Raw genomic sequence first — 24,261 nt, forward strand, 5'->3', positions numbered from 1 at the left:
TATTTTAAAATAATGTTTAAAAAATGTTTTTTTATATTATAAACAAAATATATTACTAAAATTAAAATGCATGATGATAAAGGCAAGGCAAAGCAAAGCTGTCAAGATGAAAGAAATGCGTTATCTTACATTGCAGATTTCAAACCAGAAAAACTTCATTTTCTCTTAATGGAACGGAGGAAATCCGACGAGCCCAACATTTCAGACGACTCGAGTCTTTGCTTATTCATCAAAGAAAAAGACGAAACGAGTCACATTTCCTGCAAACATCGATTGACACGTAGTAAATTCAACTACAACCCGTTTGGATTGCGCTTTGGAAAGCGAAATGAAGCGACAACAAGGGACACGGACAAACACAAGCACCTGCTGCCAATTATGCTTTACCCGAGTAAACAATTAGAGACTTCGTAAAAAATTCTCTCGTCATCACATTCAAGGATGCTTGGTTCAAAACTGTGGGTAACTATTTCAGCCTGTTATTCTGCCTTTCATTTCTCACATATGGAATTTATGGCGGACGTGTTTGCCATTAAATATTGTATTTGTGGCATAAACGTTTTACGTTGTTAAAGGTATTGGATGCGTCATTGTTAAAAATCTAAAGGTGCATCCTGCGCTGTTATTTACTTGAAATAAAGGTTTTTACCACAAGGTGCTAAATATCTGTACTCTAAACAAGAGATAAAAACGACTGGGAGACAGATTTGATCAGGGTTGAAGAGGTTTTATTCATTAGGTGTTACACTCCTGACCGCTGCCTGCAATATGATTCAGAAGAATGAATTCATATGTATTTATTTCACTTCAGTTCTTTACCCACTTGACTTAAACAGAGATGCACACAAAAACTTTCCCTAATGAGCTCACTAAATTATGTTGAGAAGAAAGAGGTGTTGGCTCTTTATGTTAACAAGTGCAAATGTGAAGAACCAAACACATTCTCCCTTTGATCATTCTCTTTATCACATTACCAGAAAAGCAGTTTGACTCACTAAGAAAAAAAGTGGCTGTATTCAAAAATTCACAGAGATTTGCACGACACTTGTAGGGAGTGAGTTACAGAGTTATGGAGTGTGTTTGGTTTCCACTGTGGTTGATCTACAGGTCCTTCAGGTCTTTCTGGATGCCCCAGAGGGTATCAGCGCTCTTCTTGAGCTGTGCAATCTCTTCGTCGATAAGGGTCATGTTGATGACGCTGCCCACCCCGCTGCTGTTGAGCACGCAGGGGAGGCTCAGGTACACCTCCTCGCCGATACCATACATGCCCTGCAAACCACAAAATACATCAGCGTATTAGATAACATTAGATGAAATGCATATTTGCATTTTAACACAGTTATGTCCCAATACAATAGATTTCTGTGAGCACAGTTTTGTGCCATTTCCATGATATGAGAGTATGAGTCATGATGAACATTAAATTCACAATGCAAATGTGACTGTAAGAATATACAAGTTCAGACAAAAAAGGGGCTTGTAAGTGAATACATGTGTACTCGCCTTCACCATGGTGGAAACGGGGTGGACCCTGTTCAGGTTCTTCACCAGGGTCTCGGTCAGGTCAGCTACACTAAGGCCGATGGCCCAGTTAGTGTATCCCTTCAGCTTGATCACCTCATAAGCACTAAGGACAAGATGACAACAACAAATCAGATCTTCACTTTTCTTGATTCTTCCAAAGCTTTTCTCTAAATGACCATCGAGATATTCTCTACCTGTCCACGACCATCTTGTGAGCTTCTTTCCAGTTCTCGCCGTCTTTATCTGTGCCAATGTCTGGGTTGAGTTTCTGCAGGCTCACTCCCGCCACATTTGCTCCACTCCACACGGGCACTAAATAGGGCAAAAACATTTTCAATTCTGATTGGATAAGATGGATTTAGCAGGAGGTAAAATGGCCATACAACAAAATACCCGTTACTACACATGATCTAAATTTTGTACCGATAAAGCGAGTTCCTACAATAAAGCCTACAGTTACTAGCTAGTAAACTAGATTTTATTTTACGTAATATGTTCTATTATGCAAATTTGGGATTAGCCCTGCCCAGTCAAATCTCATTGGCTCCTACTCCATACAGCTACACATTAAACATACGTTCTGATTGGCTGTGGTTTAGTGTGGATAGAGGAATCCTTCTCAAACTCACCACTGGAGTCTCCGTGCTCTCCCAGGATGTAACCATTGAAGCTGCTGGAATGGATACCCAGTTTCTCCGCCATGATGTAACGAAAGCGGGCGGAGTCCAAGTTGGTGCCGCTGCCAATGACACGGTGCTTTGGAAAGCCACTCAGTTTCCAGGTAACGTAGGTCAGAACATCCACTGTAGAACAGAGACAATCAGGTTTACTTTAAATACCATACCATAAACAGATTCTCTAACACGCAACACTAAATTTCAGAGCTTTCTTTGGTTTAGTATAGCAAACTTTACATCCGAGTAGGTTCTGAGGTCAAGTGCGAATTTGCTCACCTGGATTGGACACGACAATGAGGATACAGTTAGGGCTGTATTTGACAATCTGAGGGATGATGTGTTTAAAAATGTTGACGTTCCTCTGTACCAGGTTCAATCTGCTCTCACCCTCCTGCTGACGCACACCGGCCGTTACCACGACAATGCGAGAGTTGGCAGTCACAGAGTAGTCTATCGGTCAAAAAGATCAAGAATTATTGTGTTCGACTTCATGCAGTGTTGCGCAATCCAAACGGCATATGACAAAGTAACGCAAAAGTGATTTGGTGAATTACTAATAAATGGTTTTTTTAAACTAATGTAATGCATCTCACCCTTGTCGGCAACAATCTTGGGGGTCTTAAGGAAAAGACTGCCATGTTGCAGATCCATCATCTCTCCCTTCAGTCTATCCTCCACAACATCAACCAGAGCCAGTTCATCTGCCAACTCCTACAAAACAACAAATTTACATTTTCCATTCAAAAAACTTCTCATTAACCCATTATTTGTAGAATGATGAAATTAGAGACTCACCCTAAGCAAGACGCTGACAGCACATGCCATGCCCACCTGCCCAACACCAACAATGGTCACTTTGTTCCTGGGGGGCTCAGCGGGGCCGCTGGCCAGAGGAGTGATCAGCTTCTCCATAACTGAGGCCATGATATCTGCTGTAAGAGGGGAGTAGATAACATAAATAATATAGAAATTAATGCAAAATATGAACTTTTAGGAGAGTGCCACCTCTAAACCATTAAACGAATAGTGTGAAGTTTAAGAAAACAATGTGTGGTGTAAGCTTTAACCCAGGTCTCTCAGAGTTCACCAGTTAAAGTTTAATTTTAAAGTATACATGGTCAAACAGTAACGCTGTGCCAAGCTAACATCCACACACTCACTGCGTAACCATTACTCCATATGGAGCGAATTACCCTAAACTTTAGTCTCAGCACGAAGCCTTGAGTAATAAAATTAGGCACTAAAGTCTGCTCATTCTGCCCCCTTCACTAAATTTAGAGGTAAAAGTGTTTCAAAGTAGAAAGAAAGACCAAGCCAAACATTTGTATAAAATTATTGAATAACTAATTTAATAGCTGCAAGTATGGTTCATTCATAAACATATTAGTTTGTCAGTCAGGTGTTTAAGACAAAAACGTGATTTTTTTTTTACATTTTATTTGAAGAATTTAATTTGAGTAAAACTGAATTTGTCAAATGTCAACTAGGGCATCAGAACACTGGCTTATGCACGAACTCTGTCATTGACATGGTGTTCGGTTGTGACACTAATCCCCTCATGCGATCCAAGTGAATGTTAGATACTGATATCCCAAAATATCTGAGCCTCTGCCAACGTGACCGTCATGCAGTTCCCTTCACTGTGGATCTGTGCCTCGATAAAGAAAGAATCCTTATCTTGAAATGCTGTCATATCATTTCCTTAACTAAATCTTATAGCAAATGGATATCAGCTCGTAAAACGATAAACTATCAGGCTGTAAACATACTAGTTACATAATGATTCCAGTCCTGAGCTCCATTCATGATGTCATTCACTAGGTAAATCATAGTATTATACTGGACTCAGAAAGTAATGTGCAAATGTGTGTCACAAAAAGTGACACATTGTGGGTAGCTGGATGCAAACCAGAACTGGTCCAAAATTGGATTTGGTTCCTTTAACGTGGTTTTATTACAGCAACCATAGATGTACTATTTGTAGTAATCATAGTAAACACAAATTACAGGAGCCAACATTAACCATGATATTTGTAATAAATCTATACCAATATAAATGGTAACATGTTTACTATACTTCGAATATAATTAAATTCAATAAAACTTAATTCATAAAGGATGTATAGAGGCTATTAATGAAACCGTTAAAATAGAGAAAAGAGGTAAAGTGACTCAACTTTATAAACATGGCTCTAATAATAATAATAATAATAATAATAATAATAATAATAATAACAACGTTGTTATTATTAGACGAATAAACATTAAACAAACTTAAAAGTTTTGATTGGGCGCACATAAATCCTATTATGACGCAACCGCGTCCTTATCCGCGTCCTTGACCATTCGGATGCAATGATTACGTTAAAAAACAAACAATAAAATCGAAGATCACGACCTTAACCCCATTTTAATATTCTCCGGTTAATAATACACTCGTAATATGGTACCCCTTCACATTCGACTAAAGTAAACCAGGCCAAATTCAAGTTCAATGTGGACGGATTCCACCATGTTCATTCGTCATCGGGCACAGGCGTGCATCACAACCAAACATCTTGGTTGGTTCATTCATTTAAAAGTAACTTTAAAAAAAGATGGGCTGTATTTCGACGCTTCAGAAAAGCTAATATGAAGATGCGATACGCCAAAGTATATCAAGAATAAATGTCACCAGTGCTTTATCCGCCCCTTTTCAAAGGCACGCCACGCGACACTAAAATGGTTACTTCGCATCACGTCGACGGCGCTCGGTTAACAATAGCGAATTGAATTACATAATGCATACAACAAGCAATAAAAAAGCCAGTTGCGCCACATGGGTCTCCGATTTGACCATCTGCACACAGGCAAATGGATTGCTGGATGCACATGTAATAGAATTAAACACCCATGGTAGAACGTCATTGGGATAATAAATGATAAATAAAACAGGTGTCGTACATACATTTGTTGCAGGAATGTTAAATGTGCTTGTTTCCTGGGCTGCAGGTTGTGAGACGCCGATGACCACGGGTGCGAGTGAGCGTGCGTAGGCGCGTGACGTGCAGAGGAAGCGGATTTTATGCGTCGAGCTCTACGTTACGGGCGTATAAACTGCTGCGGCCAGTGCGTGCAACGTCCTTAGCGATGTGAAGAATAGGAGCAAAGTAGACCGGCCCACTTTCCCCTTGGAGGGTTGTCTCAAGGGTTTAATTGTTCTCTTAAAAATACTCCCTCGATGAATCTTCAAAAGATTGTTATTATAGAAAAGATTCTCAATGATGGCACATACCAAAGTCATATCCCAACGAACAGAATACCCAGTCAAATCTGACAATAAAGACACTATTTACCCATTTTGATGATTTTGGCAGTAGGAGATGCTCAATGTCCTTGAACCTGCATGGGGCTGTGTGTGTTACGTAAACTACATGTTTGTTTTAAACATAAACTTACTTCGTTCTTATATTTTCTTTCATAAAACAAGACTAAATATCTTTGGTCACTTTCCTGCTCAGGTAAATGTATTTTGATTTAAGAATAAGTTTTTACTAGAAAACAAGACCAAAATGCTCAGTGATGAATTCATTTTTTTGCAGTGTTAAAGCGATGGATAGTTGCAGATAAAACAGTTATCAAATATGCTCATGTTATTTATTCTCTTGCTTTCACTAAATACAAGAGATCTACGTACGTAGCTATGGCTTCAACTGTGTTTATTCCAGGGCAGATCATAAACAAACAGGATTTTCCACACAACAGTCTGCCCTGATTATCATGAATCCACAAGTCCTCCTCGAATGCCAAAAACAAGGACCAATGAGGCATCAGTTACACCTACTAACCGGTCCAATAAGACCAGTTTGAAACTTCTCAGCAGGCCATTGAATCATTTGTAAAAGCTTAAAGAAGGAATGCATGTGGTAGAGAGAGATTAAAAATATTAAATGGAGAAGGATTTATAAAAAAATATAAAACAAGCAGAACAGTGTACGTAGGCTATGTGTTTGGAGGACAGGTTTAAGGACATCTTGCTGTCTGGTCTATACTAGATTCTGTGAAAAGAGTATGTATAATAAGCATGTATTACATAAATGTTGGTGGTTCTGCCATCTGGATAGCCTCTAAAACAAAACTACTATAAATATACAATAGATAGTACTTATAACATTAATTTAAGCTCTATTCAAATCATACATTTTTAACAATTGAACAGTGAATATAGTAACAGGAAATAATGAGTATTATAATTAATATAAAAGAGTAGGCCTATAGAATATACAGTACTACATATTAGAGTATAAACATAGATAAATCAAGTGATATGACAAGCTTTTTGATGTAAAAAAAATCAACGGGATGATTGGCTGGTAAGCATGATCAGGTCAAATTTTGTTTGCACAAACACATATACAGTAGGTCTAAAAACAGCACCAAAATAAAATGAGTTATTAGACGTACATTGAAAAATTAACGCTAAATAATTTTCTATTGCTATAGATGAGCATGTTTGGTGTCTAAACACCACTAGTGACTGACAGATTTGTCCCTTATCAACACTTTGATCATTATAGTTCACCTCGTGCATTCCCACCAATCAGTGACCACCATTCCACCACCCAGCTGGCCAACAGCCAATCACTGGCTTGCATCAAAATGACCTTTACAAAGGCAAAAAGGTTTACTGGAACATTACAGGTTTTTTTCCTGAACATACTGTTCACTTAACACACCTTAGGGCATGTTTACATGAAAATTGTCACAGTGAAATTTGTTAGTAGATAGTTTATTATAAGCTTTTCGGCAGTTATAAAAATATATAAACTTTTTTAACCGGACATTTATAAAATAATCCTGTTAAAATGTAGGCTACTGTTAAATATATAGGTGGGGTGGTTGATTTGGAAATGTGCTAACTTTAGCCTGCTAGCACTGAAATTACAATCCCACCCTCTATGCGATTCGCTGTTCAAAGCCACACCTGCCGGAGCTGTCTCCATCTTATAAAAGATGAACTGATGTTAATTCAAGTTTTTCGATATATAATTATAAAAATATTATTTGACCACTATACTTCTTGAATGCTATCAGGATGTAAAGAGATTTCCAGCCAACATGACAAAATTGTTTCTGGACAGGATCACCCACCCTGCCTTTAAGGTTATACTAAATAAAAGATATAAGATTCAAGATGGTATTGAATTGGGTGTTTAAAACCAATAAACAAAAGTGCTGCAAGAAAACACACATTTGTGTTATTAGGCTTTATACTCATACCTTACAGTTACTAAAATATACCCTGTAGTGACAACTTATCTATGCAACAACTAGACCTGTTGTCTTTTTTATACACAAAAATTGGCTTAATTATAATCAACCTGCTCCTTTCATACATAGTTAAACTAATTCCTTTGAGGGCATGCAAGTCAGTAACTGTTCAGCGTTTCAGCTCTTCTGCTAGCAAAGTGCTCTGCAATTGCTTCCCACAGAATATTGCATTACAGAGACAGCCAATCCATTCTGGTTATGCACGAACCCATGTGACCTGTCGGGAACACTGCATACTATTTAGAATGACCTCTAAAAGTAGAGCAAGGGGGGAAACAAAAGAGAGAGTGAAAGTGAGAGACAGATGCATTAGCACACACACAGATTGTGGGGTGTCTTGTGACTGTGTTACACTATCAAAAGGTCACCTCATCTTTTCGCTTTAAAGGGATAGTTCACCCAGAAATAATTCTCTTGTCATTCCAAACCTGTATGACTTTCTTTCTTCTGTAGAACCCAAAAGAAGATATTTTAAAGAATGGTAATCAAACAACATTGACCCCCATTGACTTCCATAGTATGGACACATTTGGGTGATCTCTTTTATAACTCTTGTAAAAGATTTAGTAATAAAAATAGAAAATGTGATCTTTTTAAAACTAAGAATAAGGAGGGTTGTGGTTCTTGTGGCATCTGAAAAGTCCCAAATGGGCCCTCAAGACTCTTATATTTAGTACAGTGAGATGTGATTGGTCCATGCGAATAAACGCATACTACAAACAGCTGCATTAATACTCTATACTCATGTGTACAGTGACATTAATACTCTCTCTATTCAACAAAGGGGATATAAATAAGTAGCTGCTAAGAGCTCAACATTATTTTCCATTCATGATAGATCCAAATACAAAGCAGGTAAGAGAGCCTATTTATTCACCCCCTAAGACTTGTAAAATGAATGCTAAGTCACATCCAGAAAGCTCTGAAAAAGTAATTCTTGAGTAAAAGCGTGTGCTTTCAACACACTTCAGATGGCTCAAAGCTGTATTACTCACCCGGGAGGTGAGGGGGCATGTGGAACTATTACACGAATGCATTTGTGCCAAAGAGGATACAGTGACATGCACCCTGTGACCTTTAACCCCCGACATCAGCAGCTTGGGAACGGGAGAAGCAAATCCAGGGTCATAACCAAAGCTGATTTCCCAGAATTCAGCATCATGGTTCTGCTACCTGGTGTCCTGAAAACGGCATTGACAAGCAAATCTAAATGGGTTATAATCAGTGTTGGGAGTAATTCGTTACAAAAGTAATGCATTACAGTAACACATTACTTTTTGCTGTAACGCAGTAGTGTAAGGCATTACTAATCAATTTTCAGTATTATTTTACTCGGTACATGTTCAGTAATGCTTGCGTTACAACAAACGTTTCGCCCGAGAGATATTAACAAATCAAAAATCCCGCAAGTAAGTTCTATTTCCTGTTCGTGAATAGACGCGTGTGGTGTCATTCATCTTCCTCTGGCTGGTGGAACGATTTTGTAACGCGGCATGATTTCAGTCTCTGAGCTAAAGGTCGGAGGCTATTGGCCGCGCCCGGTTCGCTGTAAGCACCAGTGTTGCCAGGGTCGCGATTTTCCCGCACAATTGGGCTTTTTTGAAAATGCAGTTGCGGGAAAAATTATGGAGCCGCGGGTTGCGGGTTTTTGGGCTACTTTCATAATGTACTGCGGCCGCCATAATGTTTATTTATATTCTAAGGATAAAAACTAAGGATCTAGTATTTGTTTGTATTTATTTTTGTATAGCCTTGTTAATTCAAGAAATCAGCAGTCTTAAGAGGTTGATTGGCAAAAAGTATTTTGTATTTTGAAAATACAAAGACTTATTTTAGAATGTTAAGTTCTACTTCTGTAGTTATTTTGGTGAAAGTAACTCAAAAGTAATACTGGAGTCATGTAACGTATTACAATTCTGAGACAGTAATATTGTAAGGTAAATGATTACTTTTAAATAACAGTAACAAGTAATCTGTAATGTATTACAATTTGGAAGTACACTGCACAACACTGGTTATAATGACAATGGAGTGACGCATTGTCTGTCTCTTTTAGTGACTGGATATTTTCTTGATTTACACAGATGCGCACACACGCCTCATGCAAACCGACACATACAAGCCCACTACCAACTAGAGAAAAGCTTTACGCACATACACATAAACCCAGGCCTTCCTCTCCCACTCAAACCCATATGCCCGAATGCAGGCACAGTGTCTATCACTCTGTTAAGCAAAGTGAATGACCCCTATCTCTGCTTTGATAGAAAATCTCTTTGAGAGCTCAAAACATGCTGCGTTGAGGTCACAGGGCACCATTTTGCTTTTGCTTGCTGATGAAAATGGATGAGAAGAGAGTATGCCGGGGCACTGTGACATCATAATGAGATTGTATTAGTTCATCATTCTCACAGGCCACTCGATGTGACAATATCATGCCGCTGAATACTACTGCAATATGTTGTAAAACATTTATGATTGAAACTAATTAAAGATGCATTGAAATGAGATTCTAGATTATTTAGGAGACTATTTCCCAGAGTACTTGTCAAGTTGAACCCTTCTGACCTAAAATATTTAATTAAATTTCAAGTAATGCTAATCTTTCAATACACCCGAATAGCACTTGACATTATTCACATGCATTTATAGAGCGTATTAACATTGTTAAATTACTTATCAATCCAATCAAATGCAGTATAAGATCATTAAATCAGTTTCATTTTGATGGAGGCCCCATAGGTCACATGAAAATTAAATTCTGTTCTAGAGCATGATAAAGCTTTACTAAGTATGTTTATTCTTTAAAAATTAAATAGATATTATAACAGATAATAGATATTTTACTAAATAAATAGGAATACCAATATTATCTAACCAGGTAATAACCATAAAATGTATACATTTTACGCATTAAAAACAAACATTGTTTTTACAAACAAATAAATAGCTTATTACTAATTTTCTCTTCTAGGCCACGGGTAATTTATTCATATTTGATTTTTTGTCATTAGTTTCTTGAATAAATGTTGCACACCTTAGTAGTGCCCTCTAGTGTTTAAAACAGCAAACAGCAATCGCCTAATGACAGCAAAATAAGTTACAGTACAAAAACAGACACAAATGTTTTTTCAAAATTTAGTGGGTTTTACTCTAAGACTCAGACGTACAGAGACACAATGATATTCACACAGCCCACTGGTGCTTTCAACCATGTGTTACATGTGGAAAATAATCTTTATGTGTGCGGTTGTTAAGAGAGTAATCTAATAATCTAGGAGACCCATCTTTCTCTTAAGGGACTCGGGCATCTCTGGGGGTGGTGGACGTGGCAGACGGAAGTACACCTTCACAGAATCGTAAATGAACCACTGTAGGGCCGTCAGCGTGCCGATCATAACGATGCGAGCAAAGAGCCCCTTCCACACACCTGTGAGAGAGGTAAACGTAAATTTAGGAGCTCTTATATTAACTCTTGATTTTCTACTCTGATATTTAACACAAAAACACCCTCACAAAAAATGTATGCACATAATGAAATCAATGATGCGATATCATAATTAATTTCTAAATAAATAAAATAAATATAAGTGAATATAAGCTAAATATAAGTCAATTACTTCATAAGCAATGTAAATTAAATATTAATGTGCAGGAATAAATGTATGAACAACAGCTGCCTCTTGTGGTTACGTAGTGTATTGCATACTTCTGTAAACTTTTAAATGAGACCTACAATAATGTAAGTAAACCATTATAATGGCTGATCACAAGTTTCTAGTTTTCGACTCGATTAATTTTGTATAGTTACCACAAAACTCTTTTAGTAACTGTTAACCCAGGCAACCGGTTTACTTTGCTAGTATTTTTGTCTCTTGTTTCACTCCATCCTATCACTCCATTGATTAGCAACCAACCATATAAAGAAGGACAATGTACACGTAGCCAGTGATTATGACAAAACAAACTCCTTCAGGGTGATACAAAACCTGTTTAACCCGTTGAGTATTATTGTGTGACTGTCAACATGAGTCATTTCATCAACAGCTTTTGACAGTCTTGTATGCGAGTGGGGCGGTGACTCGCCTACGGGTCCCAGTCTTTTCAGCACCTCCACAGCTGAACTACCTTTCTCGTTGTTCAGTACAGAGACCACAGAATCAGCAGGGTGGGACACCACAGCACAGAACACACCAGCTGAGAAAAGACACAATAAGCTTAATGAAAGAATTCTGCATTTAAAACATCAACTACATCTCAGAAGCTAAAATAATTTTTTGAATGGCTTTACATCGCTGATCAAGGAAGACCAAGTCAGCGTTATACTATAAGGAATAATCATTCAAAATTCATTCATTTCCTTATTTTTCATGACTGTTTTACTCTATTCTGCAGGTTGATTTACCAATGTAACCGGCAACAAAGGTCACCACCAGCTGCTCTTGCTTGGAACACTCGCTGCGCGGTTTGGGCACTATGTGCTTATAAAGCATCTCCACAGTACGTTCAAAACAGGCAAACTTCATCATGGTGTAGGGAATCTGCCTCAGCCACAAAGGATAAACACCTTTGTAGAACCTGCACAGATAACAACCATTTGTAGAACAAACAAACAAACAATTCCCACAAAATATTTTGAATGCTCACAGGTACATGCATAAACATTTTTATGTTTATAAACATTGATATAAAAACAGTTAAACAAACAGGTGTTTCTCAGTCGGTCTGCCTTAAAGAGACACTCACGCATTTAACCCCTCCTCAGCGTGCATTTTTGGGGCGCACTCTCTCAGGGTGTTCGCGTAGCCGGGTTGCGTCTGAATACGCACTTTGCATGCTTCCATAGGCGCCAGTGCAATATCAGCAAAAAACTCGGCGCTGGCAGAAGCGGCCAGATACACAGAGGTTCTCCACAAATAAGCATTCTCCTGTTTAGTGCACAAAAACAGGCGTAGGACTTTAGATCCTATGATCAATTGCTTGAATGTTGTAATGTTTCATTTTTCTGTTTCAGACGCTTACCTCTCCAAGCATGTCATTGTACATGGCCTTAAAGACTTCGTAGAAACCAAACTTGCAAAGACCTTGCATAGAATAACCAATGAATGTTGGTGCCCACCCTTTGCCCAACCCCCTGAAACCATCTTCTCTCAGAGTGACAGAGAAGCCATTAAAAACGGACTTGTACTTGACTGGGTCAACCTGGAAGACAGATCGGTTCATTCTTTAGTTCCAAAACATGTGCATAAAAACATTAATGCATTTAAATGCAATTATTGATCATTAAAATTTACCAAGGTAATTCCAAGGTAAGCAAACCAGACACAAGTTATACCTGAATGCGGCATTTAATGAGGTCGAGGGGCACAACTGCTGTGTGTGTGAGACCACAGCTCAAAACCCCACCAAAACCACAGAGGGCGTAACATTTATTTGACCCATATTCACAGCTCACGTCTGCATCTGAGGAAGAAAACAATTCCAATAACATGACATCTAAAAACAGGTCATTTTCACATCTTAGACAGTCACAAAGATCAATACAATGTGTTATTCACCTATGTTTTTGCGACAGCATCACCAATCTACCTAGTTTATAAAGGCTTAATCTGTGTTAATCAAAGAAAATAAATGAATGTAAATTTAAGCAGTTTAAGCCAATTTATTCATGCGCTTGGACCCCAAGGCAGGTGGAGATCAGATGGAGTTCAAGGTCAATGTCAGGGTATTGATCTTGGCACCTCACAGCTGAATGCATTTTACAACTGAACTCTTGAAACCTGGATTAATGACAAAACTCTTTTTACTATTTTATTTAAATGACTTTAACACAAAACTGTGCCGTTTGTGTATTAATGCAAACCTACAATAGCACACAGTTGAGAATTAAAATCATTATGCTTTAACACCGCACAAAAGTAAAAAGCTTATAAAAAAATTACTTGAAAATCAAACCTCCAAATTTGTAAGAAAACAAATACTCGTTTAAAAATATAATCCACTCACTTGGTTGTCGCCTCCAGGGTGAAGCCAGTGGCTGGTGAGTCTCAGACGTCAGATGACCTCCGACTAATTCATTTTGACCTTCTGTGACGTCACCACACATCAAGCTGTGGTGCTGTCAAAACAAACTAAACAACCAATTTAAGAAACATGAAGCTTATTAAACACTCGACTTGTAGTTTCCAGTGTATTCAATGAAATTATAGTTCCCAATGTAGCACGACTGACACAAACTTGAGCTCAGGTTAGCTTATTACTGCAGCGGATGGTTTAAGACGATTTAAGTCAATGAGACGGTCTATTCTGGGACCAGACCAAAGAGACTTGTGTCATGTTCTCATTAACTATACGAGATCAAAAAGAGGACAGAATTCCATGTCTCTTTGGAGAACGGGCTCTACAATTACTACTGTAAACGTATTCCCTCACCCCAAACAAACAAGATCAATATCAAAAACTAAAAAAAAAAAAATTATATTCTAGTACAATAACATAGGACAGACCATAGTATTTACTGCAATATGCCACTTCGACTTTCATATTTAATGTTTTTTTATTCAATATGATGTTTTTGTAATATTTGTTGTTTTTGTGTTGTTTACATTCAATTCCAACATTAAGATTTAATTAAATAACCTCAAGAAAAAAAATTAAAAAAGGAAATGACATTGAAAGGAGTAATTAAACGGAATGCTTTTTTTCAGAATACATTGCAAATACAGTTTATTGAAAAAATTTGTATTTCAACAGATACATAAATACTAGAAGAGGCATCAATGTTATGAATACGGCACCTTTTAAGAGCTACATGTGAAAAATGCAACAAGTAGACACTAAATGTTTACAAACAAAAATGCATGTAAATAGCCAACTCTCCTGTTCATGGACAGCGCCAACAGTAAACTGTAAAATAAAATACAAACAAAAAAGACACACACTCACTCACTCAACATGCAAAGACAAGAAACAAAAAAGGTCAGAATATATGCTACTGTCCCTTAAAAACCATGTCTCCTTCCTCTAAACAGGCTGGAAATGGGTACAGAGCATATGACTCGACGGCCACGAAATGCTGTCAATCTATAAACGAGACCGGGAAATGTCCAAAATTGCAATGTGTGCGAAGTCAACAAGAGGGTTGACAGAATCTAGAGATGGTTGTTTTTTTTATTAAGTGTACAACTTTCATTTGCTGGTGCTATCTGATCCACTTTGCTTGAAGAGTCCAACCTCATTAGTCTCCATGGCCTGGTATACAAAGAACAGGAATCCAGCAACCACACTTAACAGCAGGAGCTGCTGCCACACTGGCAGACCACGCCGTGCCCTGGTCTTCACAGCAGGGGGCGGCACAGGTCTGGTAGCGGTCAGAGGGACTGCGGCCGCACGTGGAACAGACCGGGTCTCAGTGTAGGATGTGCTGGTTTCTCTTAGCTCCGTATGACGAAGACGAGTTTCGTCAAGCCATGTGTCGCCTAGGGGCCGACCAGCTGCTCCTCTGATTGGTCGCCGACAGGTGGCACTAAGAAAGCATAAATCAGGATGGGAAGATGGAGTAATTGTATATTTAATATATGAACATAAAACGTGTTTTTGCACATTATACTCACAATTTACAACAAATGGGATGCGGAATAAATCTTTCCTGTGTTCACATTATTTTCTCCATACCTGATTCCAGTTGGGGTGCTGAGGTTTTCATTAGGAAATATGTCTTTAAGCACATCTCTCTCTACCGTCCTTGGGGTCTGATCAATGGCTGACACCTTTTCCACCTGTGTACAAACAAAGAACAATGATGAGATCAATGATAGAATGCCATTTAACCAAGCCCTAAACCATTCTGAAGATCTTCCCAGTTTCACCTAAACAAAGGAAAAATGTAATGACACCAGAGCTAACCAAAGTGAGGTGTACAGCTTTATAAGTCTCTACAGCACCCATCACACGTGGAAGTCCCTTATCACCATTATACACCTGTGGAGCCAGACACAATCTCATTATATTACCATTGCAGTCTGCTTAGTCTCCGTATGGATGCTATCAAGCCCTCGGACAGGTGTGATTGGGGAGAAGAAAGGAGTGATTTTGGACTGCTTTTTCTTGGGCTGGGTCTCTGGTGAGCTGCAGCTCTCCTGGTAAAGCAGGACTTGTGGTTATACATCATTTATACAAACAACCAAAATCAATGGCATTTTGAATTGCACTAAGAAAACTGCAAATGACCAACTTCAAACCTGGGAAAGGTTATCTGATACTGCGAGTAGAGAGTCTTCTGAAGCCAAGCGGGATGCAGAATCTCTAAAAGAAAGTGGGGATGATGGGAAATCTTCTCTCTGGCACTCATAGGCAGATGAAAGACGACGCATTGGTTCAATCAAGGGTTTGGAAGGTTTGTTCTGACTCAAATGAGGTTGGATGTTTTTTGAGAGCTTGGGTACAGTGACAGATTTGGTTTCTTGAGACGAAGCCTTCAAAGAACAGACAGTCTAATTTTAGCTGCTAAATAAATTGTTACATAGTAATGTACCGTTATGTATAATTAGATGCAGGGTTCCCACACCTTTTAACCAATGAATTTCCATGGTTTTTCAGAAATTAAATACAAAAATTGTGTTGGGTTTTCTACGACTGCAGGAACCCTGTAAATCAGTAACGTTTGGGTCTTTAAAGCCATAAAACATACCACAGGAGAACGGCTTGCATATTTACAGCTTAGCATATCCTTCATACCATGGTCATCTACCTGAGTTGACAAGTATTAAAATTAAGATCCTTTTCAATCGTTTCCAAATGAAGAAAGCTGAAATCATATGCAGCAATCACCTCAACACAAGCAGTATTGAGCAGAGAAGCAAGTGGCTCACGATTGGACGGTCTAATCGGAGGGGAAGTGATGTCAGAGGAATTCTCATCAAACTAAAAACCAGAAACCAGATTTATCATCTCGAAACAAGAGGTAGAAAGAAGTTTTGTAAAATTGTTCAACATTCAAGGCTTGCCTAAACATTTGATCTACTATGAAAACATTTGAACTCATAGTGATTAAATTAAAACTGTAAAAATAAAACATCCACAACAGGTGGGCAGAAGTTTGGCACCTGGTCTATGGGAGCGTCCTCATGTACATTAGACACAGTTGACTGGAAAGGAGAGCCGTGACGTTTGGGGGATTCTGACCAGGCAAACGCAAAAACCGAGGAGCACTTTGAAGGTTTCGGTTCCTTTGGCACAGTCTTTAATATGAAGCTATAAGTTACAAACACAAAGCACAAATACGATCGGCAAGAACTTCATCTACCTACCAAAGCGTGGGCTTTTATTCTCACCAGAGGAACAGAGACCCCCTTAACTACAGAGACGTCAGAGAAATCCTAAAGAGACGTAGCATTTACAAACAAGAGACATTCAGACGCTCCTTGCAAGACTTCATGGAAACCAAATTATTATGTAATTATAACCTAAAATATAGGTTAGGAGGTATGAGAATAATTTTAAATTACAATACTTATTTTATAGCATGGTAACGATGTACGGTACATTACACATATGCATATAAATACTGACTTATCAACTACGTAGTAATGCCAATGCATGGATAAAAATGTAAAAATCATTTTCTCTTTTGACTCGAATGAATGATTGATCTTCGTCTCTACATTCTGATCAGATGAGTCAGTCATCATACAACAGCTGATGTTTCTAACCTCATACCGCCCAGCCTTCATTTTTGAGGCCGCACAGTAAATAAACACCTTGACGACTGGAGGTGCGTCATTCAGACCACGACGAAATGAACGAACTGGTGCACTGCGCCGTTTCACAGATTCCGCTTTTGACGAGAGCTTTGATGTTTGGTCTGTGAGCAAAGGCCGGGACTCCTTTCCTGCAGTCTTGAACATGATAATAAGCAGGTCCTTGAAACCAGGCTAATAATTTGGTTACATCTGTAACATTTTCTCAGGACACGTACCACAGGTCCTGTCCTCCTCCTGTCCTTGGTATCAGGTAAGAACTCTGGAGATGAGACTTCAGAGTTCTCCTGAAACCACCACACAGTCACACACCACTTACAATAGAGCCGTTTGTAGTAATAGGATTTGTGTTAAGATTACATCACCATATAAAAATCCCATTAGAGGTATGATTGTTATTTAAGTAACACAATCATACCTCTAAAAAAAAACATTGTTTAAGCAACGGTTTTGAAATTATTCAATAATAACTGTGTAATTTATGTTGTAAAAGAAAACTTCTGAAAATATTTTCTGGGTTTTAGGACAACCGCACAGCTCTATTGAGTAACAAAGTATATTACAGCAACAAAGGGTCAAAGCTCATTTGTGAAACAAATACCAGCTCAACCAAACAGTGTTGCAAACCCGAACACACCTGGTGTACATCAAAGTGTTTTTCCCCACCCCTTCATCACCATAGTGACCAAACACCCAGAAACCAGGTGATGTGCAGAAATAACATAGTGACAGGTGGATTTACAGTGTCGTCGCTAGCGGGAACAGTCTGATCCAGCCTACGGGACGACGTCTTCAACTTCCTCTTAACGTTCAAGAATGGCCAATCTTCCTCTGGTTTATCCTCCTACACAATAACAAGATCTAGAACATTCTCTGTGTTCTCCACTGCTGTCTTTAGAACCCAGGCAAAGGAAATAAGATCTGATCATTAAAGAACAGAGAACGCCCATACTTCAGCAAACAATATCAATCAGTCATCTGAGTCTGATCAGATCGCTTCTGGATTCATCAGCAGGTGGCGCTGTTGTGTGTTAAACAGATGATGCGTTTAAACAGGTGTGAGTGTCATGTGGCCAAAAAAGCAATATCTCAATTCACTCTTGACAGCAGCACAATGAAAGCAAACTAAACTTTTCACAGAAGAACAGAACGTTTAAACCGTGAGAAATTTATATTAAACAGAATCGGCAGCTAATAAAAGAATAACCCGAATAAAAGGCTTAAAATGTACAGCTTTAGGGTTGAGTTTCATATGAAATAAAAAAGAAATGCGAAAGCAAAGCATGACTAGAGAAAAGGAAGAAATAAGTATAGCTAAAGCTGCAATCCATAACGTTTGCCTCAATAACGCCATCTCAGTTTGAAACATGAAATTACAAATTCCTTTTAGTACTCGCAAGGCATCAAACTGACATTTCATATAAAATCCGACCCAATAAATTGATCGTTTTAGCCTATTTAAGTAAATATTGTGTGTAAACATTTACCAGCCAATAGATAATACCCACAAAGAATGGCTTTAAAAAAAATCCTCACCTTGTTGTGCTGCGCACTGCGTGTTCTGGTGGTCACTGGAATTTTTCCTCTACTCCTGATCGGCCTCTCCACAACTGGGATTGGTTCTGGCTCCACTTCTGGTTCAGGCTCGAGCAAAAGTATCGGAGCTGCTGCTATAATTTCTGACGAATGGTCAAATCTGTGTTTTAACATCTAACTACACAACGCATAAGAGCTCAAATAAAGGAACCAGTTTTCTGTTACCTTCTTCCTTGTCACTGTACTGTTCTGAATCAGTGTTGCCATTCTGGCTGCCATCGGTCTGTGACGCCTCTGAAGGAGGGGCCGCTGCCTCTGGTGGTCCCTGATCCAACAACTTCTGAAGCCTCTTCTCATAGACTTTCCGAGTGGATGCTGATGAGAGAAAGATGTTGGTAGAGACGTGTCAGAGAAGCAAAAGTGTACAGAGAATGACGAACATCATACTTTTGTTTAAACAGCAGCATTATTTTTTTGTAGAATAAAAAGCAGATTATATCTGCACATGGCCCTTTATTCATAAACAGTGAGATAGTCTACTAACATTCTTTCTAACTTCCATTTAAGGGCATTGAAACTATTCGGACCAGAGTTGGAAAAACATGCAAAACCACATGCCTGGTAAATCAGATTTACTGATAACCTCAGTAAAACAGTGTTGACTGTTTCAGATACTTAAACCAGAGTGACAATATAAGTTTTCTTTTAGTATTTTCTATACCATGCTATTACTTTTAATCTTTCTCTAGAGCATCTTAATCTATGTTCTTTACTGAATTTTAAACTTGGCCTATATCAGTTTTCCAAATAATAAAACTTGCTTTGCTTAGAGCACACTCTGGCTGGGTAAATGTATTTGCTTTTTCAGACATTTCATTCGAATAGACGAAATAAGTGCATGCAATGTACATATGAGCGTGACCGGAGATAACAGAAATAACATACAGAGAGCAACAGTTTTATTTCTACTTTGACATGTGAGACAGCGCCGAACACTGTATGCGTGTGTTAGAAATGGAATGGTGAGAAAACATTCTGCTTGGTAGGTTTTTCGTCTTTAAACCAAACGTTTAGGTCTTTAGCCGGCATAGTTTAAATCCTGTCTGGCTAGTGCGCTTCTCATAATGTTTACACATGATGTCCGTATGCGGAGAGTAGGCGGTCTCTTGTGGCTGTTCATCAAACGCTGCCAAAACAAAATTCACAGAAAAAACTGAAGTCTACCTAAAGCAGCGCGTGCAACACCGGGACGCTACTCTCCTATTGCAACACTCCCACTTCTTGCCAGGAACAAAAATGTATAAATTGCCAACAATACAATAAAAACAGCACTATATTGCCAGCTACTGGTGCAACTGGGTAACTACTAACTTACATGCATAATCAGTCTTATAGTAATATAAAGGTTACATATATTTTGCGGCTCCAGACAAATTTTATTTGGTGGGAGACGCCCAAAATGGCTCTTTTGGTCGCCGACCCCTGGCTTAGAGGGATAGTTCACCCAAAAATGAAAATCGTGTCATCATTTACTCCCTCTTGTCATTTTAATCCTGTCTGAGTTTCTTCCGCAGAACACAAAAGGAGATATTTTGTAGAAAGTTGGCAACCGAACACAAAATCAATGCAAGTGAATGGGTGTCTGTTAACAGCATTCTTCAAAATATCTCCTTTTGTGTTCTGCGGAAGAAAGTCATACAGGTTTGAAATGACACAAGGGTGAGTAAATGATGACAGAATTTTCAGTTTTGGTTGAACTATCACTTTAAAAAGTGTTTGTGCTATCCTTATAAATTTCACTTTTAATATCTGGATTAACCTAGTGTAATAGTTAAATTATCATTATGTTAAACTAAAATAAATAGAAGTTTAAATTACTTTCTTCATGTGTCCAAATACTTTTAGGGCCACTGTATGAACAAACAAAAAGTAACTTCACCTGTAAAAAATGTCTCTTTGTTATTTGCTTATGATCTCAATAGTGCCTCACCTACAATGGGTCCAACACTAAAACCGTACTTCAGTAACAGGTCTTTTAAACCCTCGTCTGTCAATTCAGTGACATTGGTTTCCTCTGGACGAACTTTGTCTGTTTTCCTCGTAGCTTTCTGCAAGAAACAACACAAGTACATTATCATTACAACAGTATACAGTAGCATAAAAGCATCATCTGTGACCATATTCTTCTATCCTTATCAGTTGAATATTCACATTCTATTTTTTGCATGCATGCATTTACGGCAATCCTATAGACCCATTTTGAGCCGACGTCACGATTACGTCATGGCATTAGCTGGAGGCAAAACAAGGGGAAAACTGGAGGCGGTCAATACAAATCAGCACAGAGTTAGCTACATAAGGAGTTTCAAATATCATCCTGCTGTGTTTTTGAGTGCCAGAATCGACAGAGTGAAGGCTCTAATTAGGGCCGTCACGATTAATCGTCTCATCGAGATTGTTTGACCTCATTCGCGATGGTTTCAGATCATCACAATTATTGCACATCTCTATAGAAGACACTAGGGGAGCTGTGCTGCATCTGCATATTTTATTGTATATATTGTAACTAAAGCATGGTAACACTTGTAAAATGTACCACCACAACACAATCACTTTTAAAAAAAACTAAAGCATATACCATAAAAATAACCTGCAGCACAATTTAATATTATTTCAGTGTGAAAACCAGTCTACCAAGATCTCATTAACAATAAAAAGCTGAGAGGCAGCAGGGTGGAGTTTAAATTCAAGATCATGTGCAGGGAATTTAGGATGCAACTTTAGGAGCGAACGTTAATCTGGATCAACACTCATTAAGTTAGCTGTTCACACACAAACTGCAACAAGAAATATCGGATAAAGAACTACTGGAAGAAATGAAAGCAAGCAATGCTCATACGAAGCGCAAATGATGACGGAGCTATCGGGACTGGAGGTAATAAGAATGCAAATGTGAACTTTCGTAGACTAGGGACTATGCAAATCCAGCCACATTCCCTGGACTCCAGCCTTGATCCACAATTCGAACCATGTGATTGAATGTAATGGTGCAAACAGTGAAATGGAGAGGGAGAATGAAGGGCAGGACAGACAGGAGGAAATCTCATTTGAGTTTCAGCCATTCCTTGCTTGAGTTTCATTGCAGGGGCCTTCACTGGGGCCGATCTGGAACGCAGCCTACTCAAAAAAGCAGTTTCATAATCACAGCATTCCAGCAGGATGAAGGGGAAAAAACCTTTTCCTCTGTCTACGAACAACACCCTTAGGCTCGTGAAACTTTCACAGACTCAACACAAGAAAAAGGGGAAAAGGACCAAAAACCAATATACCACTGCTTTTAAAATATACATTGATGAGGCAAGATATTGGTTACGGTTACCCACATTTTGCCTTATTGTGGGTTTTGCATCACAACCAAGACTTCACTGCTTTATTGGAACACGATGAATAGCAAAAGAATAGTGACTCGAAGCTATCAGCGAATTTTTTTTAGCCTATCTAGGTAAACAAGTTTGACATCTATAATGGCCTCAACAAATTACACCTTGGACTTTACAGTATGTGTGCAGCAATTAAAACATACCAGAGATGTGTGCCACACATTTCTAAACTTACTATACAAGAGACAGTTCAAAACTTCAAAGAGGAACGAGAAGCACACACACATCTGGCAGCCAACGCACAAATTCCTCATCATAAGAAACTATTTCCTCAATAAAGAGACCAAACCCACTATGAAAACAGCCATGAGGTCTTCTGATGTTATTCTACAAGTCACAGAATTCTAAGGGAGGGACTAAAAGTGGCGAACTTTTTGCACACTCATTTGTGTGATTTGTTTACAACCAGAATAGCTCTGATAAGCATGGCCTCCGATTCGTTGTTTTACTACAGTAAACGGGTGTTAATGACAAGGGAACGCCCATTTACAAAGATTTCACCCATTTATTAGCTTTAAAACAATGGAGACTATGTAGAGACTATGTGCACTTCTGTGTTGTTGTGTGAGACAAGAGTTGAGGTCATTAGGTTGATAACCATTTACATTACATTTACACTTAGTCATTTAGCATACGCTTTTATCCAAAGCGACTTACAAATGAGGTAGACAATGAAAGCAATTGGAACAACATAAGGACACCAAAAAGCATAAGCACAGTAAAACTGGTCTCATATAGCCTACCACAGTATACAAAGCTACGTTTTTGTTATTGTTTTTTTAACCAGATATATGTTCAAGCAAGTTCTGCTGAGGATTGTGAAATAACATTGGGTAATAAAATAAGTAACAAGTTTTTCACTAGGTCTGTGATCTTCCGCAAACAAAAGGACTATTCAAAAACGTCAATGACCAGCATGTCATGTGCGTAACCAGATTTTGAGTTTGATCAAACTACTATGCAGTAGTAAGTCTACAAAGTACTGTACTTCCTACTGTACATTTCCACACTCACACACAAAAATGTGTAACGTTAATGGTGTGTTGGGGGCCTTTACGTTTCCTGTGATTTGAACACGCCTAAATGACATATAGCAAAAAGATTTCCTATACATTATCAAGTCTACATGTCATATATTGGTGATTTCCACTGATACTAAATGCAAGACGTGAATGAATCTTAAACGAAAGCTGTAGTATTTAAGCGGGAAACGGTTGGTTACTAAGTTAAACCTCACCAGCAGCATGCCAGTTTGTTTTTATTGATACATGTGCACGAGCACAGAGAAGAGTTATGACATTAATCCACTATGATCGTGTTAACCACTTATGCTCTTAACAAACGCGTTCGCGCGCGCGACTTTATACACAGTTGCGTCGAACAATTGGGTAACAACGAATCATTTGAATCCGAAACAATAATTTAAAAGATGAGAATAACGTTACTTTTCCGCCACCGTTGCGCGTAAAGTTCTGTACGCGTAAGAAGCATTTATAAAAGTACGACTTAAAAAAATAAACACATTAATGAATGTTAAGAGCAGTCCGAACAAAAGAAAAGCATGCCGAGCATCAACTCACCCTCCCCGAGCGGCTCTTGTTGGAGACCACCGGGGCTGGAGGCAGTTCCTCGTCGCTGGAGAAGACATCTGGAGACTCGGTGCTCTTTTTGTTTTGCGCGGTCAGATTCTTGAGGTACAGCTGCACGTACACGTCCTTTCTCTGGTCACCGTTCGGCAGAGCCACATTATTGGCCAAGAGGGCACCTTTGAGCCTATCTTTAGTGAGCACAGACGGGTCTTCTAGAAAGTCCGACATGTTTGCTACTCTCTATCACAGCTTGGCATGAGCAGAACACTATCGCTGGCTGAGACAGATTTCTTTTATGCGATCGGTGACCATCTTAGGAGAGAGACTCCTATTGGACGGGCGCCGCAGAAAGAAACGCTCTGATTGGTGGATGCGGAAATTTTGAAATTGCGACTGGCTGAGCAATGCGAACCCTTGTCTTGCTTAT

The 24,261-nt window shown here is 38.7% G+C and overlaps 3 protein-coding genes across 7 annotated transcripts; all 3 read right to left on the bottom strand.

The window, feature by feature from the left end:
- Positions 1–706: 706 nt before the first annotated feature.
- On the bottom strand, positions 707–5,314 carry ldhba (lactate dehydrogenase Ba). 2 transcript variants are annotated; one of them, XM_057324713.1, is made up of 8 exons: positions 5,149–5,314; positions 2,997–3,130; positions 2,795–2,912; positions 2,478–2,651; positions 2,154–2,327; positions 1,719–1,836; positions 1,504–1,627; positions 707–1,269 (listed from the first exon to the last, which is right to left on the bottom strand). In XM_057324713.1, the coding sequence occupies exons 2-8, from the start codon at positions 3,123–3,125 to the stop codon at positions 1,102–1,104; spliced, it is 1,005 nt and encodes a 334-aa protein (XP_057180696.1). In that variant the 5' UTR covers positions 3,126–3,130; positions 5,149–5,314; the 3' UTR covers positions 707–1,101. The 2 variants fall into 2 exon arrangements, with proteins under 2 accessions (XP_057180696.1, XP_057180695.1); XM_057324712.1 differs by having other exon boundaries at positions 2,997–3,133; positions 5,149–5,313.
- A 5,224-nt stretch (positions 5,315–10,538) lies between these two features.
- slc25a3a (solute carrier family 25 member 3a) lies at positions 10,539–13,956 on the bottom strand. Of its 3 annotated transcripts, none has more exons than XM_057324502.1 (7): positions 13,518–13,956; positions 12,847–12,974; positions 12,534–12,713; positions 12,258–12,439; positions 11,917–12,089; positions 11,640–11,708; positions 10,539–10,941 (listed from the first exon to the last, which is right to left on the bottom strand). In XM_057324502.1, the coding sequence occupies exons 1-7, from the start codon at positions 13,615–13,617 to the stop codon at positions 10,778–10,780; spliced, it is 996 nt and encodes a 331-aa protein (XP_057180485.1). In that variant the 5' UTR covers positions 13,618–13,956; the 3' UTR covers positions 10,539–10,777. The 3 variants fall into 3 exon arrangements, with proteins under 3 accessions (XP_057180485.1, XP_057180484.1, XP_057180483.1); XM_057324501.1 differs by having other exon boundaries at positions 11,598–11,708; XM_057324500.1 differs by having other exon boundaries at positions 11,501–11,708.
- Positions 13,957–14,172: 216 nt separating this feature from the next.
- Positions 14,173–24,133, bottom strand: tmpoa (thymopoietin a). 2 transcript variants are annotated; one of them, XM_057324849.1, is made up of 15 exons: positions 23,826–24,133; positions 20,796–20,913; positions 19,031–19,180; positions 18,806–18,948; positions 18,012–18,113; positions 17,488–17,556; positions 17,270–17,407; positions 16,820–16,888; positions 16,616–16,750; positions 16,341–16,433; positions 16,201–16,260; positions 15,752–15,985; positions 15,524–15,649; positions 15,186–15,289; positions 14,173–15,036 (listed from the first exon to the last, which is right to left on the bottom strand). In XM_057324849.1, the coding sequence occupies exons 1-15, from the start codon at positions 24,060–24,062 to the stop codon at positions 14,700–14,702; spliced, it is 2,115 nt and encodes a 704-aa protein (XP_057180832.1). In that variant the 5' UTR covers positions 24,063–24,133; the 3' UTR covers positions 14,173–14,699. The 2 variants fall into 2 exon arrangements, with proteins under 2 accessions (XP_057180832.1, XP_057180831.1); XM_057324848.1 differs by lacking the exons at positions 15,524–15,649; positions 15,752–15,985; positions 16,201–16,260; ... (4 more) ...; positions 17,488–17,556; positions 18,012–18,113 and having other exon boundaries at positions 14,185–15,036.
- Between the last annotated feature and the right edge of the window lie 128 nt (positions 24,134–24,261).

This window comes from Triplophysa rosa, linkage group LG24 (assembly GCF_024868665.1).
Source record: "Triplophysa rosa linkage group LG24, Trosa_1v2, whole genome shotgun sequence".
Classification (NCBI taxonomy): Eukaryota; Metazoa; Chordata; class Actinopteri; order Cypriniformes; family Nemacheilidae; genus Triplophysa; species Triplophysa rosa.